General features: G+C 37.4%; 1 protein-coding gene across 2 annotated transcripts in view; it reads left to right on the top strand.

The window, feature by feature from the left end:
* NELL1 (neural EGFL like 1) overlaps positions 1-19711 on the top strand; it is a 1051740-nt gene extending 1032029 nt beyond the window's left edge. For both annotated transcript variants that reach the window (XM_061406202.1, XM_061406204.1), the window contains 3 exons: positions 14729-14905; positions 17450-17674; positions 19392-19711. In XM_061406202.1, coding sequence (XP_061262186.1) covers positions 14729-14905; positions 17450-17674; positions 19392-19442 — 453 coding nt within the window. In that variant the 3' untranslated portion in view covers positions 19443-19711. The remainder of the gene's footprint in view (positions 1-14728; positions 14906-17449; positions 17675-19391) is intronic.
* The last annotated feature ends 665 nt before the right edge of the window (positions 19712-20376 follow it).

Below are 20376 nucleotides of genomic sequence, written 5' to 3'. Positions count from 1 at the left end.
TTTTGAAGGTCAGCAGGACTTGAGTGCATGAGCTCCACAGGACTGGAAGAAACAAAGACTCCACTGTTGGAGGCACATAGAAGATTTCACATACATTAGGACCCAGTACAAAGCCATAACTCCATAGGAGCCTGGCTGGACCAACCTGCAAATGTTAGAGGGTTTCCTGATTAGCCATGGCTCACTGAGGAGTGGGAAGACACTTGTGGCAAAGGACCCATGGAATAACGATAAGTGTCAACCATCCCAGAGGTCATCACTTTGACACCAAGACTTGACCCTACTCCATAGTCTACGGGCCCTAGTGCTACCTCTATTTAAATTTCCATATCTATTCTTTCTTTTCTTTCTTTCCTCTCAAAATATTTGTTAGTTTTATTTTCATTGCTTTATTCCCCACTTGACACCTTGCTTGAGTTTTGTTTTCCAGTTTGTGCTTTAGTTAGTTTTGTTCTTAACTGGTAAATATAATTTTTAATTTCCTTTGTTCACCGGGTCAATCTACTGTACTTTATTTTTGTTGGACTGTTTTGACTTTGCTCATGGGTGTATATGTATATGTGTGTATTACATTATTTTAATTATTATTTATCTGATTTTGTAACTGCTATTTGTCTGGGGTTTATCTTTGGTTTCTCATTTTTGGATATTTGTTTTAATCTCACATAATGCCATAACAAACCACTTGTGGAATATTTTTTCCTGACCAGAGATCAAGCCCTGAACCTTTGGAGTGGGAGCACTGACTCCAAGACCCTAGACTACCAGAGAAATAACCCTAGGGAGTATCAAATAGAACTCACACAAAGGAAACCAATTGAGTACAAGACTCAGCATCACTCAAACACCAATAACACCCTGTGCAGGATGCCTCATCTAAACAACAAGCAAAGCAAAAATACAAACCCAATAATCAGCAGACAGGATTACCACCTCACTCAGCCTTGCCCATTAGAGGAAAAACAAAGAAACAAACAAAAATTCAGCACACATCTCACCCTATACGAAGCTTACACAAACCACTGGGTCAACCCTAGGAGGGCAGAAATCAAAAAGAAGAAAGAATTCAACCTTTTATAAGGAAAGAATTCAACTTCCCTTGAACCCTGGGAAAAGGAGACCTCAAACACAATAAGTTAAAAAAAAATAATGAAAAGGCAGAGAAATACTACACAAATGAAGGAACAAACTAGAAACACAGAAGTCCAAATAAATGAAAAGGAAATAGGCAAACTACCTGAAAAATAATTCAGAATAATGATAGTAAAGATGAGCAAAAACCTTGAAAACAAAATGGAGAAAATACAAGAATCAATTAAGAAAGACCTAGAAGAATTAAAGAATAAACATACAGAGACAAACAACACAATTACTGAAATTAAAAATACTCTAGAAGGAATCAATAGCAGAATATGTGAAGCAGAAGAACAAATCTGTGGGCTTGAAGATAAAATGGTGGAAATAACTTCTGAAGAGTGGAATAAAGTAAAAAGAATGAAAAGACAGGAGGATAGTCTCAGAGACCTCTGGGACAACATCAAATGCACCAACATTCACAATATAGGGGTCCCAGAAGAAGAGAAAAAGAAAGGGTATAAGAAAAATTTTGAAGAGATTATAGTTGAAAATTTGCCCAACAGGGAAAAAGAAAGAGTCAATCAAGTCCAAGAGGCAGAAAGAATCCCATGCAGGAGAAGCCCAAGGAGAGACAGGCCAAGACACATACTAATCAAACTAACAAAGACTAAACACGAAGAAAGAATATTAAAAGCAGCAAGGGAGAAGCAACAATAACATACATATGCTTAACAGCTGATCCTTCAGCAGAAACGCAGCAGGCCAGAAGGGGATGGCAGGATATATTTAAAGTACTGAAAGGGAAAAATCTACAAACAAGATTACTGTACCTGGCAAGGATATCATTCAAAATTGATGAAGAAATAAAAAACTTTTCAGACAAGCAAAAGTTAAGATAATTCAGTACCACCAAACCAGCTTTACAACAAATGTTAAAGGGACTTATATAGTCAAGACATACAAGAGAAGAAAAAAGATCTACAAATTCAACCCCAAACAATTAAGAAAATGGCAATAGGAACATATATATCAATAATTACTTTAAATGTAAGTGGATTAAATGCTCCAACCAAAAGACACAGACTGACTGGATACAAAACAAGACCCATATATATGCTGTCTACAAGAAACCCACTTCAGACCTAAAGACACATATAGACCAAAAGTGAGAAGATGGAAAAATTTATTCCATGCAAATGGGAAGCAAAAGAAAGCTGGAGCAACAATCCTCATATCAGGCAAAACAGACCTTAAAGAAGATTAGAAGACATAAGGAAGGACACTACATAATAATCAATGAATCAATCCAAGAGGAAGACATAACAATTGTAAGTATCTATGCATCCAACATAGGAGCACATCGATATATAAGACAAACAGTAACAGACATAAAAAAAGAAATTGACAGTATAACAATAATAGTAGACTTAAACACCCCACTCACACCAATGGACAGATCATCAAAAAAAATTAATAAGAAAACACAAGTCTTAAATGATACATTAGATGAGATGGATCTCATTGACATCTTTAGGACATTTCATCCAAATGCAGAAGAATACACCTTCTCAAGTGCACATGGAACATTCTCCAGGATAGACCACATCTTGGGTCACAAATTGAACCTCAGTTAATTTAAGAAAATTGAAATCATATCAAGCATCTTCTGCAACCACAATGATATGAAACACAACATCAATTACAAGAAAAAAGTGTAAGAAAAACAAACACATGGATATTAAACAACATGTTTCTAAATGTCTACAGGTTACTGAAGAAATCAAAAGGGAAATCAAAAAAATTCTAGAAACAAATGACAATGAAAACACAACAACCCAAAACCTATGGGATACAGCAAAAGCAGTTCTCAGCGGGAAGTTTATAGCAATATAAGTCCACCTCAATAAACAAGAAAAACATCAAATAGACAACCTATCTTTACACCTACAGCAACTGAACAAAGAACAACAACAACAACAACAACAAAAACATGCAAAATTAGTAGAAAAAAAGAAATCATAAAGATCTGAGCAGAAATAATGAAAAAGAAATGAAAGAAACAACAGTAAAGATTAATAAAAGTAAAAGCTGGTTCATTGAGAAGATAAACAAAATTGACAAACCTTTAGACAGACTCATCAAGAACAAAAGAGAGAAGAATCAAATCAACAAAATTAGAAATGCAAAAGGAGAGGTTACAACAGACAATGCAGAAATACAAAGGATTATAGGAGACTGTTATGAACAACTCTAAGGCAATAAAATGGATAACCTGGAAGAAATGGACAGATTATTAGAAAAGCTCAATCTTCCAAGACTGACCCAGGAAGAAATAGAAATTATGAACAGCCCAATTACAAGCACTGAAATTAAAGCTGTGATCAAAAATCTCCCAAAAAAACAAAAGCTCAGGACCAGCTGGCTTCACAGCATTCTTTCAAACATTTAGAGAAGACCTAACGCCTATCCTTCGAAAACTCTTTCAAAAAATTGCAAAGGAATGCTTCTAAACTCATTCTACAAGGCCACCATCACCCTGACACCAAAACCAGACAAAGACAACACACAGAAAACTACAGGCCAATATCACTGATGAACATAGATGCAAAAATCCTCAACAAAATTTTAGCAAACAGAATTCAGCAACACATCAAAAAGCTCATACACCATGATCAAGTTGGGTTTATTCCATGAATGCAAGGATTCTTCACTATATGCAAATCAATCAATGTTATATACCATATTAACAAATTTAAAGATAAAAACCATGTGATAATCTCAACAGATGCAGAAAAATCCTTTGACAAAATTCAGCACCCATTTATGATTAAAACTCTTCAAAAAATGGGCATAGAAGGAATCTACCTCAACATAGTAAAGGCCATATATGATAAGCCTACAGCAAATATTATTCTCAATGGTGAAAAACTGAAAGCATTCCCTCTAAGATCAGTGACAAGGGTCTCTACTTTTGCCAGTATTATTCAACATAGTTATGGAACTCCTAGCTATAGCAATCAGAGAAGAAAAACAAATAAAAGGAATCCAGATCAGAAAAGAAGAAGTAAAGTTGTCACTGTTTGCAGATGACAAGATACTGTATATAGAAAACCCTAAAGATGGTATCAGAAAATTACTAGAGCTAATCAGTGAATTTATCAAAGTTGCAGGATACAACATCAATATACAGAAATCACTTGCATTTCTATACACTAACTATAAAAAATTAGGAAGAGAAATTAAGGAATCAATCCCATTCACCATTGCAACAAAAAGAATTAAATATCTAGGAATAAACTTACCTAAGGAGACAAAAGAACTGTACACAGAAAATTATAAGACACTGATGAAAGAAATCAAAGACAACATAAACAGATGGAGTGATATTCCATGTTCCTGGGTAGGAAGAATCAATATTGTGAAAATGACTATACTACCAAACACAATCTACAGATTCAATGTGATCCCTATCAAATTACCAATGGCATTTTTCCAGAGCTAGAACAAAAAATTTCACAATTTATATGGAAACACAAAAGACCCCAAATAGCCAAAGCAGTCTTGATGAAGAATGGAGCTGGAGGAATCAACCTTCCTGACTTCAGATTATACTACAAAACTACAGTCATCAAGACAGTATGGTAGTGGTACAAAACCAGAAATATTGGAACAAGATAGAAAGCCCAGAAATAAACCCATGCACTATGGGTACCTTATTTTTGACAAAGGAGACAAGAATATACAAAGGGGCAAAGACAGCCTCTTCAACAAATGGTGCTTGGAAAACTGGGCAGCTACATGTAAAAGAATGAAATTAGAAACGTTCCTAACACCATACACAAAGATAAACTTGAAATGGATTAAAGACCTACATGTAAAACCAGAAACTATAAAACTCTTAAAGGAAAACGTAGGCAGAACACTCGATGACATAAATCAAAGCAAGATCCTCTATGACCCACCTCCTAGAGTAATGGAAATAAAAGCAATAGCAAACAAGTGGGACCTGATTAAACTGAAAAGCTTTTGCACAGCAAAGGAAACTTTGAGCAAGGTGAAAAGACAACCCTAAGAATGGGAGAAAATAATAGCAAATAAAACAACTGACAAAGGATTAATTTCTAAAATATACAAGCAGCTCATATAACTCAATACCAGAAAAAAAAACCACCCAATCAAAAAGTATGAAGACCTAAACAGACATTTCTCCAAAGACATACAGATAGCTAACAAACACATGAAACGATGCTCAACATTGCTCATTATTAGAGAAATGCAAATCAAAACTACAATGAGATATCACCTCACACTGGTCAGAATGGCCATCATCAAAAAGTCTACATACAAACAATAAATGCTGAAGGTGTGGAGAAAAGGGAACACTCTTGCACTATTGGTGGGAATATAAATGGATGCAGCCACTATGGAAGACAGTATGGAGATTCCTTTAAAAACTAGAATAGAACCACCATATGACCCAGCAATCCCATTCCTAGGCATGTACCCTGAAGAAACCAAAATTGAAAAAGACACATGTATCCCATTGTTCACTGCAGCACTCTTATCTCTAGAACATGGAAGCAGCCTAGATGTCTATTGACAGATGAGTGGATAAAGGTGTTGTGGTACATATACAAAATGGAACTTTACTCAGCTATAAAATGGAACGCCTTTGAGTCAGTTCTAATGAAATGCATGAACCTAGAATCTATCATACAGAGTAAAGTAAATCAGAAAGAGAAAGATAAATATCCTATTCTAATGCATATATACAGAATCTAGAAAAATGATACTGAAGAATTTATTTACAGGGAAACAATAGAGAAAAAGACATAGAGAACAGACTTATGGACACAGGGAGAGGGAAGGAGAGAGTGAGATGTATGGAAAGAGTAACATGGAAACTTACATTACCATATGTAAAATAGACATCCAATGGGAATGTGCTGTATGACTCAGGAAACTCAAACAGGGGCTCTGTATCAACCTAGAGGGGTGGGATGAGGAGGGCGATGGGAGGGAGGTTCAAAAGGGAGGGGATATATGTATACCTATGGCTGATTCATGTCAAGGCTTGACAGAAAACAAAATTCTGTAAAGCAATTATCCTTCAATAAAAAATAAATTAATTAAAAAAGTGGAGGCACAGACTGAGAAGATACATGAAAATTTTTAAAAGAGCTAGAACATTCAAGAAACAAAGAGATGAACAATATAATAACTGAAATGAAAAATACACTAGAAGGAATCATTAGCAGAATAAATAGGGCAGAAAAATGAATAAGTAAGCTGGAAGACAGACTGGTGGAAATCACTGCTGTGGAACAGAATAAAGAATGAAAAAAAAAAAATGAGGAAAGTTTAAGACCTCTAGGACAACATTAAATGCACCAACATTCACATTATAGAGGCCCCTAAAGGAAAAGAGACAAAGGACCTAAGAAATGTGTGAAGAGATTATAGCTGCAAACTTCCCTAAAATTAAAAAGGAACCACTTATTCAAGTACAGGAGCACAGAGATTCTCATACAAGATAAACCCAAGGCAGAGACACATATTAATCAAACTGACAAATACTAAAGATGAAGAAAAAAAAACATTAAAAGCAAGAAAGGAAAAGAAACTAAGGAATCCTCATAAGGTTATCAGCTGATTTTTCAGCAGAAACTCTGCAGACCAGATGGGAATTACATGAAATATTTAAAGTGATAAAAGTGTGGGAAAAAAAAAAAAGACTATAACAAAGAGCACTCTACCCATTATGGTTCTCATTCAGATTTGATGCAGAAATAAAAAGCTTTACTGTTAAGCAAAAGGTTAGAGAATTCAGCACTACCAACTAGTTTTACAAAAAATGCTAAAGGAACTTCTCTAGGGGGAATAGAAAAAGCCACAACTAGAACCAGGAAAACTGTGAATGGGAAAGCTCACTTGGAAAAGGCAAACATAAAGAGCAAAATATCCAAGCACTAATCTGATATCAAAACCAGCAATCAAGAGAAGAGGACAGTGCAAATGCAGAATATCAGAAATGCATTTGAAATTAAGAAATCAGATTAAAAATTTTGTTCATGGTTAGATTTCTATATCAAAATCTCATGGGAACCATAAACCAAAAATCTACAATACGAACACAGAAAAAGAAAAGCAATCCAAACATTCCAATAGATAGTCATCATATCACAAGAAAAGTGAACAAAAATGGAAGGAAAGAAAAAGGGCCTACAAGAACAAGTCCAAGCAATTAACAAGATAGCAATGAGAACATTCATATCGCTGATTACCTTAAATGTAAATAAATACTCCAACCAAAAGACATAGACTAGCTGAATGGATGCAAAAACAAGACTTGTATATATGCTGCCTACAAGAGACCCACTTCAGACTTAGGGATATTCACATACTTAAAGTGAGGGGGTGAAAAAGGGTATTCTATGCAAATATCAATCAAAAGAGAATAGTAGTAGCGATGCTCATATCAGACAAAATAGACTTTAAAATAAATATTATTAGAAGAGACAAGGAAGGACACTGCATAATAATCAAGGGGTCAACCCAAGAAGAAGACAGAATAATTGTAAATATATATGAACCCAACATAGGAGCACCTTAATTATAGCAAATATTAAGAGCAATAAAAAGAGAAATCCATAGTCATAGTAATAGTGAGGGACTTGAGTACCCTACCTGATTCAATGGATCGGTCATCTAGACAGAAAATCAATAAGAAAGCATAGGCCTTAAATGACACATTAGACCAGATAGACAATTTATAGAACATTAAATCTGAGAGCAACAGGATACACTTTCCTCTCAAGTACACATGGAACATTCTCCAGGATAGATCACATCTTGGGTCACAAATCAAGCCTTGATAAATTTAAGGAAATTGACATCAAACATTTTTTCTGATCATAACACTATGAGATTAGAACTCAAATATTGGATGGGGTGAGGGAAGACAGCATGTGTCTTAAAAACATGTGTAAGCTAAAAACATGTTACAAAACAACCAATGGATCACAAAGAAATGAAAGAGGAAGTCAAAAAATATCTAGAGAAAAATGACAATGAAAAAAGTATGATCTGAAACCTACAGGACACAGCAAAGACAGATCTAAGAGGGAAGTTTATAGCTATATAATTTTACCTTTGTAAACAAGAAGAATCTCAAACAACCTGACCTGACATCTAAAGCAAGTACAGAAAGAAGAACTAATGAAAGTGAAAGCTAGTAGAATGAAAGAAATTTTAAGATCAGAGCAGAAATAATGAAATACAGATGAAGAAAACTAATAGAAAAGATCAATGAAACTAAAGCCTGGCTTTTTGAAAAGATAAATAAAATGGATAAACCTTTAGCTAGATTCATCAAGAAAAAAAGCTAAAGAACTCACATAAAAAAAAAAAAAAACATTAGGAATGAGAAAGGAGAAGTTCCAACTGACCCTACAGGAATACAAACAATCAGGAGACCACTTCAAGCAACTATATTCCAAGAAATAGACAAGCTAGAAAAAAATGGACGAATTCTTAGAAAGGTACAATTCCCCAAGTCTAAACAAGGAAGAAATAGAAAATATAATGAGACCAATTAAAGTACTAATATCAAATCTCTGATTTAAAAACTCCTATTAAACAAAAGTCCAGGACCAGATGGATTCCCAGGCAAATTGTATCAAACATTTAGGCAACAGTTAACATTATATTTTTGAAACTCTGCCGTAAATTTGCAGAGGAAGAAACACTTCCAAGTTCATTCTACAAGGCCACCATCACCATGAAACAAAAAACAGACAAAGATACCACAGAAAAAGAAAAGTACAGGCCAATATCACTAATGAACATACATGCAAAAATACTCAACATATTACTGGTCAATTGAATCCAATAATATAGTAAAAGGATCATATACCATGATCAAGTGGGATTCATCCCAGGAATTCAGTGATTCTTCAGTGTCCACATATCAATCATTGTGATAAACCACATCAACGAATTGAAGAATAAAAATAATACAACCATCTCAGTAGATGAAAAGGCTTTTGCCAAAATTTAAAACACCATTTATGATAAAAGGTAAAACAACCTCTTCAGAAAGTGAACATAGAGGGAATTTCCTCAACATAATAAAGGCCATATATGACAAACCCACAGCTGATATCATTCTCAATAGTGAAAAGCTAAAAACATTTCCTTTAAGATCATGAATACGATAAAATGTCCATTCTCACCACTTTTATTCAACATAGTTTTAGAAGTCCTAGCCTCAGCAATCAGAGAAGAAAAAGAAATAAAAATATGGAAAAGAAAACTGTCACTATTTACAGATGACATGATACTATACATAGAAATTTCTAAAGACACTATCATAAACTGCTGCTGCTGCTGCTAAGTCACTTCAGTCATGTTCGACTCTGTGCGACCCCATAGACGGCTGCCCACCAGGCTCCCCCATCCCTGGGATTCTTCAGGCAAGAACACTGGAGTGGGTTGCCATTTAAAGCTCATCAATGAATTCCAGAAAGTTGCAGAATACAAAATTAATGTATAGCAACCTCCTGCATTTCTATACATTAACAATAAAATATCAGAAATACAAATTAAGGAAACAATTCCATTTACCGTTACATCTAAACTACCAGACTACCTGACCTGCCTCCTGAGAAATCTGTATGCAGGTCAAGAAGGAACAGTTAGAACTGGACATGGAATGACAAACTGGTTCCAAATCGGGAAAGGAGTACAACAAGGCTGTATGTTGTCACCCTTCTTATTTAACTTATATGCAGAGAACATCATGCAAAATGCTGGGCTGGATGAAGCACAAGCTGGAATCAGGATAGCTGGGAGAAATATCAATAAACTCAGATATGCAGATGACACCACCCTTATGGCAGAAAGCAAAGAAGAACTAAACAGCCTCTTGATGAAAGTGAAAAAGGAGAGTGAAAAAGTTGGCTTAAAACTCAACATTCAGAAAGCTAAGATCATGGCATCTGGTCCCATAACTAAATGACAAATAGATGGGGAAACAATGGAAACAGTGAGAGACTTGACTTTATTTTGGGGGGCTCCAAATCACTGCAGATGGTGATTGCAGCCATGAAATTAAAAGAGGCTTGCTCCTTGGAAGAAAAACTGTGACCAACCTAGACAACATGTTAAAACCCAGAGACATTACCAACAAAGGTCCATCTAGTCAAAGCTATGGTTTTTCTAGTAGTCATGTATGGATGTGAGAGTTGGACTGTAAAGAAAGCTGAGTGCTGAAGAATTGATGCTTTTGAACTGGTGTTGGAGAAGAGTGTGAGTGTCCCTTGGACTGCAAGGAGATCCAACCAGTCCATCCTCTAGGAAATCAGTGCTGAATACTCATTGGTAGGACTGATGGTGAAGCTGAAAGTCCAATACTTTGGCCACCTGATATGAAGAACTGACTCACTGGAAAAGACCCTGATGCTGGGAAAGACTGAAGGCAGAAGGAGAAGGGGATGACAGAGGATAAGATGGTTGAATGGCATCACCAATGCGATGGACATGAGTTTGAGTAGGTTCCGGGATTTGGTGTTGGACAGGGAAGCCTGGCGTGCTGTAGTCCATGGGGTCGCAAAGAACTGGACACGACTGAGCAACTGAACTGAACTAAAAGAATAAACTATCTAGGAATAAACCTTCCTAAGGAGACGAAAGACTTGTAATCTGATAACTGTAAAATGTTAATGAAAGAAATCGTAGATGACACAGAGAGGTATTTCATGTTCTTGTATTGGAAGAATCAGTATTGTGAAAATGATTATACTCCATAAGACAATCTACAGATTTAATGATATCCCACAAGACAATCTACAGATTTAATGATATCCCTGCTGCTGCTAAGTCACTTCAGTCGTGTCCGACTGTGCAACCTCATAGACGGCAGCCCACCAGGCTTCCCTGTCCCCAGGCTTTTCCAGGCAAGAGTACTGGAGTGGGTTGCCATTTCCTTCTCCAATGCATGAAAGTGAAAAGTGACAGTGAAGTCACTCAGTCATGTCTGACTCTTCGCATCCCCATGGACTGCAGCCTACTAGGCTGCTCCATCCATGGGATTTTCCAGGCAAGAGTACTGGAGTGGGAATGATATCCCTATCAAATTACTAATGGCATTTTTCATAGAACTAGAACAAATGAGACCTAGTTAAACTGAAAAGCTTCTACACAGAAGAATAAACGATAAGCAAAACAAAAAGACAACCCACTGAATGGGAGAAACTATTTGCAAATGAAGTGACCAACAAGAGTGTTATCTCTAAAATATATGAACAGCTCATGCAGCTCTATATCTAACAAACAACCCAATCAAAACATGGGCAAAATATCTAAATAACAGTTTCCCCAAAGAAGACATACAGATGCCAGAAAAGCACATGAAAGGATGCTCAACATCAGCCAGAGAGATGCAAATCAAAACTACAATAAGGTATTGCCTCACACTGGTCAGAATAGCCATCATCAAATCTACAAACAACAAATGCTGGAAAGGATGAATAGAAAAAGGAACCCTCCTACACTGGTGGTGGGAATGTAAACTGGTACAACCACCATGGAGAATGGTCTGAAGGTTCCTCATAAGACTAAAAATGGTACTACCGTATTATCCAGGAATCCCACTCCTGGGCATATATCCAGAGAAAACTGAACTTCAAGGTACATGCACCCCAGTGTTCACTAAGCACTATTTACAATAGCAAAGACATGCAAGCAACTCAAATGTCCATTGACAGAGGAATGGGTAAAGATGTGGTACATATATACGATGCAGAATTATTCAGCCATAGAAAAAGAACAAGATAATGCCTTAGCAGCAACATAGACGGACCTAGAGATTATCATATTAAGTAAGAGAAGAATCTCATATGATATTGTTCATGTGTGAAATCTTTAAAAACTGATACAAATGAACTTATTTACAAAACAGAAATAGACACACAGACATAGAAAACAAATGTATAGTTACTAAAAGGAAAATGAGGGGAACATTAGGATTATGGATTAAAATAAACACATTATTATATATAAAATAGATAAACAACAGGGACCTACTTTATAGCATAGGGAACTATACTCAAAATCTTGTATTAACCTATAACAGAAGATAATATAAAAAGAAAAAATATATATGTACTTGTAACTGAATCATTTTGTACAGCTGAAAAATAACACAACTTTGTAAATCAACTATAATTAAAAATAAAAATAATTATTTTTTTTAAAGTGGCAACAGTGAAAAATTTAAAACTATGAGGAATCATCAAAAAAACTAGATATGTTTGCTCTAGAGATGAGATGATTCAGAAGAGACATAACAGCTCTCTTCTAAGAATAAAGAATAAAAATGTGATAGAGGGATGAAGAGGTCTTTGAATATCAAGGATGAAAACAAGGATCCGTGAAGATGGGCAAGAAAAATCCAATTTTTAACAGTCAGAATTGTACAGAGTTGCATGAGTAAAATACCTCCCATGGTGGTGAGTTCTTCAAGATTGGAGAATTTAGAGCACAGGTTTTGATGACTTTTGAATATGATTGCTCTAGACTAATCAAGTATAGGTCAGAATTTGGTTATGTGTCCTCTAAGGTCCGTCTAGTCAAGGCTATGGTTTTTCCTGTGGTCATGTATGGATGTGAGAGTTGGACTGTGAAGAAAGCTGAGCGCCAAAGAATTGATGCTTTTGAAGTGTGGTGTTGGAGAAGACTCTTGAGAGTCCCTTGGACTGCAAGGAGATCCAACCAGTCCATTCTGAAGGAGATCAGCCCTGGGATTTCTTTGGAGGGAATGATGCTGAAGCTGAAACTCCGGTACTTTGGCCACCTCATGCGAAGAGTTGACTCATTGGAAAAGACTCTGATGCTGGGAGGGATTGGGGGCAGGAGGAGAAGCAGACGACAGAGGATGAGATGGCTGGATGGCATCACTGACTTGATGGATGTGAGTCTGAGTGAACTCCGGGAGTTGGTGATGGACAGGGAGGCCTGGCGTGCTGCGATTCATGGGGTCACAGAGTCGGACACGGCTGAGCGACTGAACTGAACTGAACTGAAGGTATATTCTGGCCCTGAGATTCTCTGGTTTTGTAAATATCTGGCAACGTGGTTTTAACTATAAAAGGTGGCCACTTGTCTCACCTTAAATTTTTAGCTGTTCATTGTCTGAGATGAGAAGTTACTGTAAGCAACAGACATATAAATAAGCAGCAGTAAAAATAAGCACTGAGTAATATTCTATTGTGTATATATACTACATCTTTGTCTCTTCATATGTCAGTGGACATTTAGGTTGCTTCCATGTTCTGGCTATTGTTAACTGTGCAGCAGGGAGCATTGGGGTACATGTGTCTTTTTGAATTATGGTTTTCTTAGGATATTTGCTCAATAGTGGGATTGCTGGGTCATATTGGGTCACTTACAGTGACGTGGATAAACCTAAAGTCTGTCACACAAAGTGAAGTCAGAAAGAGAAAAATAAATATCATATATTAATACGTGCATATGGAATCTAGAAAATTTGTACTGATGAACCTATTTGCAGGGCAGGAATAGAGACACGGATGTAGAGAACGCACTTGTGGACACAGGGGAGGAACGGCAAAGGGTGAGACAAATTGAGAGTGCATTGACGTATATATACTACCATGCGTAAAGCAGCTAGTGGGGGCTGCTGTATAGCACAAGGAGCACAGCTTGGTGCTCTGTGATGACCTAGAGGGTGGGATGGAGGGGAGGTGTGAGTGAGGCTTAAGAAGGAGGGGATATATGTATAATATGTATACATATAGCTGATTGACGTTGTACAGCAGAAACTAACACGACATTGTAAAGCAATTATACTCCAATTTAAAAAAAAAAAAAAGAAACACTGCAAAACATTGTTTTAATGTTTGAATGCTATCAACCTTCAATCCTTTATGCGTATTCAAGGTCTTTACTCCAGAAATTATACTTTGCTATAATTTGGGGAACTCCCACCTCAAGGTGGGAGGTGGCACCTGTAATAAACATGCTAAAAACTATCCCCTAGAAGAAAAGTTATTTTGAAACCAGGAAATCGAATGATGCTGCTTAGAGAATTGCTACCTCTGTGATGCTGGATAAGTCATTTAGCCTCTCTGAACCTCGGTTAATTCTTTTGTAAAAAGGGTATAGTCAGACTTCCTCTGATAGCTGAGGCAGAGATAAAAGTAGATGAATGCGTTTGCATGTGTCAGCTTATTCACTATGAACTGGGAAAAGTAAAGCAGCGTGATTTTCCACTCAAACGAGTCCTTGATCATTCATGCATTTTTAGCTGCTTAGTTATAATTTTACTTAGAAATAAGATTTTTAAGAAACATTTAGAAAAAAGTTTCAAGAACATTTCTTTTTTAAACTTAGAAATGTCTCCCTGTTAACACGGACTGCTCTGCAGGCAAGGGCAGGGAAAAACAGGGTGTGTATACGTGAGTATACATGTGTACATCTGTTTGAGCAAAATGGGAGGTGGCCAGGGGGTTACTATGACTGTCAGAAATCTGTCCTATGTGCTCGGTAAAGTGTTTATAAGACTAATTTTCTTAGTGCAGGCTTATTGCTTCCCTAATGATGAAACCTCCTTAACCTCACTTCTAAACAGGACGGGAAGATATTCTGCCGGCGGACAGCATGTGATTGCCAGAATCCAAGCGTTGACCTTTTCTGCTGCCCAGAGTGTGACACCAGGGTCACAAGCCAATGTTTGGATCAAAATGGACACAAGCTCTATCGGAGTGGAGACAACTGGACTCACAGCTGCCAGCAGTGCCGGTGTCTGGTATGCTGTCTTCCTTCAGAGTGTGTTGTCCTTTATACTCTCGAGGGGTTTACAAACTCAGTTGCCTGTGGGCTTTAGTTTCCTGCTATTTGTGATCCTGGGCAGGAAGGTGTGGGTCCTGTGGCTAATGCAGGGGTAAATGCTCTTCCAGAAGGCATTCATGTTCCACTGTTTAAAACAGCAAGCAAGACATTTACATAGGACAAATTTGGCCCAAGTTACTTTGCAACTGCTACTTTTTAGCAAATCCAGGACAATAAAAATCCCCAAATGACAGAAAGCTTTTGAGGCCTTGATCAGGAGTTGTAGTTCTTACAGAGCCAAGTCTTTCATTTCTTGGGACATTACCAATAAAGATTTCAGTATGAGAGATAACAGAACATAGTAGAAATACCAGGGAATGATATTGATTCTAGGCCATAGAGACCTAGAATTCAGTCCTGGTTCTCCCACATACAAGCTCTATGTGATTAACGTGGGCAAGTCCCAGCATTTCACTTGATCATTCTTTCCTTCAGTGTCTACAAGTGGATGAGCACCTATTTTGCAGGGCTGTTGTGAAGATCAGAGATATGTGTGAATGGCAAATATAGTATTTGACACATAGAAAGTACTTAATGCACAGCAGTAACTACAGTTCATGTTTCCTGGATCGAAAAATTGGTTTCAAGAGCTAAGCCTTCCTATAGAAAAATGAAGGGTGCCTTTGTATCTAAATATGGGGATACTAAGGGTATAATCAGGTTTGAGAAATTTCAGAGAAAAAGCTTAATTTCTGGAACTGGTTCTTTCTGTTTCAGATTATACCACAGACAGAGATTCCTAATGTTGCAAAGACTGTTAAAACACATTATCATAGTGAAGATGATATTCTATCTCTGAGGGAATTACGGCCAGTGGAGTTGAGTCATAACTAAGTCAATTTGTAACGGAAACTGTTAGCTGCATTTTGTAATGTAACATTTTCTAAAGTTAATGATTCAGTCTATAGATATTGCATAAAAACAGGCATTCAGAGACATCATGCTGTAAATTTCCATTGGATTTTCTAAAGTCACCTGGCAAATGTGCAGATAATCTTAGTAGAAATAATTCCTTCTTAATTATTCCTAATGCTGAGGAGTATAACTCAGATATATTTAAATCATAGCCATTTTCACATCTCCCATTCAAGAACAAACTCAACACAGCTATAGAATTAGCTCACATATCAGTCTGAAAAATTGCATTTCTAAGAAGCCAGTCTTCAGCACTCAGAAGAATGAGTATTAAATTTAGACATGAAATTTTTATAGAATTTCAAGAGTATCCCCTGCCATCCCAGACCCTAATATTTTCTTGGAAAATTGATGCTAATGAATATAACTTTGTGATGACTTGAGAATATAGCGGGTTATAGTTAATGTCAATAATTTGCACGTGCCAGATCCCAGATGATGTAACAGTGATCATGACGTGTGTGCTAAGTCGCTTCAGTCATGTCTGACTCTGCAACCCTATGGACTGTAGCTAACCAGACTCCTCTGCCCATGGCATTCTCCAGGCAAGAATACTGGAATGGTTTGCCATCCCCTCCTCCAGGGGATCTTCCTGATCCAGGGATTGAACCCATGTCTCTTACATCTCCTGCACTGGCAGGTGGGTTCTTTACCACTTGTACCACTGGGAAGCCCCGTGAGCATGACAGACGTGGGCAATCATGAAGCTGATCAAAGGCCATGATCTTGTGATGCTGACTGAGTTTGAGTATGAGTTTGCATTGATTATAATACGTGTCATGATAACAGAAGACTACACAGAGAAACAGATCTGCTGTGTGCAGTTCAGTGGGGCCACAGGTGCCAGTTTATAGACTACTTGGACGCTGCATCTGAACTGTAACACTGTACGTCACGTGACTGTACGTCACGTTAGTGACATATCACTGGCCAGACAGAACAGTCAAAACCATTCTGAAATGGTTCTCCTGATATTGCACAACCTCATTCTAAATCTAACATAAGCAACTCAGTGTGATGTTGTTGAAATAGTACAGTGACTCAGATTCCTCCTTTGACCTCAAGAAAAATAAGTTTCTCTTTATACACTAGCCCAGTATCATCTCTTTGTTCATTTGATTAGCATTTATTGACCAGAACTGTGCTAAGGATCAGGGAGATAAAGGGAAAAGCCCAGAACCTGAAAGCTCAAAACTTAATCTGGTATTGTATTAATAACTATAATAAGGATCAATAAGAATCACTAAAAAATAATTATGGGTTGCCATTGGCACAGAGAGATGGGACCTAACTCTCTCCATGGCTGCAATATAGACAGTCAGCAAAAGCACACTGGAGGAGATGATGTCTGTATTCCTTCTTTAAGGAGGAAGCACGTCATACCCATATGGAATCATACACGTAAGGATGCTAAAGTAGGAGCAGTCAGTGAGGGCAGTCATGGAGATTCCTGAGGATTTCCCTCTCTAGGACTTTGGCAACAGGATTGTGCCGAAAGCTAATGAGGAGGCTTTTTTTTTTTTTTTTTTTTACTTCTTCTCCACAGGAAGGAGAGGTAGACTGCTGGCCGCTGACTTGCCCCAGTCTGAGCTGTGAGTACACAACTCTCCTGGAAGGGGAATGTTGTCCCCGCTGTGTCAGTGACCCCTGCCTGGCTGATAATATCGCCTATGACATCAGAAAAACTTGCCTGGACAGCTATGGCCTTTCAAGGCTTAGCGGCTCAGTGTGGACAATGGCTGGATCTCCATGTACAACCTGCAAATGCAAGGTAATTGGGTGTCCTGAGGGTAACCAGGCCTCCGACGCGTGCCTGCGAACACCTGCAGGAGGCCCACTCCTGATAGTTCTGAATGCACGGGTTCCCAGGGGCGTGGGAACACAGCCAGGCATTTGCTTCTCTCCGGAGGTTAATCTGTCTGACTGGATGATAGTTGTACTGTGTATAAAGGCAAATTCCAAATGAACATGGAACAAAATAGTCCTCTCTTGCCTGTAAAATATGGAATTTAAACAATTGACCCTAGGGCCAATTATGGCTGATTTAAGCTATTTTGACATGAATATGGGAAAGAAAGAAAAAAAAAAAAAAAGATCTACTTTCATCCTGGAAAAAAATTTTAAGCTCTTTCAGGCAACTGTCTATGTTAGAAGAAAGTGTTCTATAAATCTGTGTTGTTTGCTTTAATTATCACAATGCCTAATGCAAGGACTTGAAGCTCCTGCTGTAAGATTTAATTAACTGTGATTATTTTCTTGTCTTTTTGGAGGAGTTCCCATGAGGCATCCTCACATGTCTTTAAAATTAAAAACTGACCCCTTCCTCCCTTATAAGTTTATGGAGAACTATGACTGTAGTAGACTTTAGGCAGGGTTAAATTTCTGCTGAAACATCTGCTTAAATTCCCATGATTAAGCATGTTAAAAATATTAATCCATTTGATTCTATCAAATCCTGTTTCAGCTTCATGCATCAGTGGAAGGATCTCAACTTGCCTTTTTATGCTGTTATAAATGTGTGTTCTTTTTTCTGAGAATTATCATCTTACAATGCAGCCCCAATAGGAAAAGGACATCAAACGTCATAAAGTAAAAGTTATGACCCATATTCCTTCAGCCCCATCAAATACAATGACCAGGGAATATATAGACCTATGGTATTCAGTATGATTTCTCTGAGGTCAGCTTTGAAATCATTTAGGAGAATTATAAAGGTATATTTACATTGTGTGCAGGCACATGCTCAGTTGCTCAGTCATGTCTGACTCTTTGCAACCCCATAGACTATAGCCCACCAGGCTACTCTGTCCATGGAATTTCCCAGGCAAGAAGACTTGAGTGGGTTGCTATTTTCTCCTCAAGTTGATCTTCCAGACTCAGAGACTGAACCAGCATCTCCTATGTCTCCTGCATAGACAGGAGGATTCTTTACCACTGAGCCACCTGGGAAGTCCATATTTAATATTAATAGGTATAATTTATTTCTCATGAATTCTTAATAATTGATATGTACCTTCCCTCTCATAGTCACCACAAGAGAGTCTGTATTTACCCCTAATATGCCTGCCTTTCTGGAAGCCATTTTTGAGTTATTTTCAGATTCTTTTTGGTATTTTTGACTAGTTTTATTAATGGTAATTTATCTTTCAGAGGGTTAATTTTGGAAAGAATCTCAATCAGAGTAATTGTAGTGAATAAACTGTGTGATCAAACACATTGGAAATACAGAGGAGTCTCAAACATGGTCTGAGTTCAGAGGGGGTATATGAAGTTTCACTGCCAGCAGACCCCAACAAGAGGGGCCCTGCAGGGTCTCATAAGTCTTGCCTTCCATTTTACTCCTCTTCTGGCATTTTTCTAGTAATCATTTTTAGAGCATTCATGGAGTTGGTCTCAAAACGTAGCTGATCATTTTGAATGTAAAAGTGGACGCTGCATATTGATTTGTATTCTATGTCTCTGGCTAATGCTTGTGTCTTGATGCACAGAATGGAAGTGTCTGCTGTTCTGTGGATCTGGAGTGTCTTCATAATAATTGAAGTATTTAAAATGGACTCATCATCGCAGAAGAAAAATGGACAAAATAACCATCCAACATGATGAAGAAGGAGTTGGTGTTTGGGTTTTGTTTTGTTTTTTTTAAACCACAGATAATTACCAAAGTTTCCATTGAAGGAAGGTGTTTGGGGGTTGCCTTTTGGACCTACCATGTTGCTCATTCTTGCTAACCTAGACTAGGTGACCTATGGTGCATTGCACTTAAGTCTATAATTGTTAAAAAAAAAAAAAAAGTTTCCCGTGTTGTAAATCACGTTTCCCTTATCAGATCATTTACAGACACATTTAAATGATCTCATGGTAAATGTTGATGTATTTTATGGTTTATTTTGTGTACAAACATAATAGAGACTTGGCTCCTTTTATTTATTTTTTCTGGATTTTTGGATCAAATTCTACAATAAAGTTGCCTGTTGTGATTTTTGTCCCATCCACTGAATACTTAATATTCAGATTCCTGTGAAATGTATTAATGTGTGTATGTACAGCCTAACTGCATCTTAAATTGCAAACTGTTGGATACATCTAGATCCCCATTCAGCTTAAACCAGCTGAAAGCAATTATGATATGTTAAAGATGGGAAAGACCACAGATATAAATAAATAGCTATTTTGAAAAGAACTTTCTCCTCCCTCTTACAAACAAAATGAAACAAAATCTTAAACCACAATTTAGAAGCAACAATGCTTGCAGCCTTTTCTGGCACTGAAAGAGGAAGTATCTGCATTGGTTTCATATAGTATTTAATAACTTACAGGGCATCCGTGGTGGCTCAGCTGGTAAAGAATCCACCTGCCATGCGGGAGACCTGGGTTCGATCCCTGGGTTGGGAAGATCCTCTGGAGAAGGGAAAGGCTACCCATTCCAGTATTCTGGGCTGAAGAATTCCATAGACTGTATAGTCCATGGGGTTG

Source organism: Bos javanicus, chromosome 29, assembly GCF_032452875.1.
Source record: "Bos javanicus breed banteng chromosome 29, ARS-OSU_banteng_1.0, whole genome shotgun sequence".
In the NCBI taxonomy this organism is placed as follows: Eukaryota; Metazoa; Chordata; class Mammalia; order Artiodactyla; family Bovidae; genus Bos; species Bos javanicus.
Note: the sequence above shows the minus strand (reverse complement) of the source record. Positions and strands in the feature narration are given on the sequence as shown.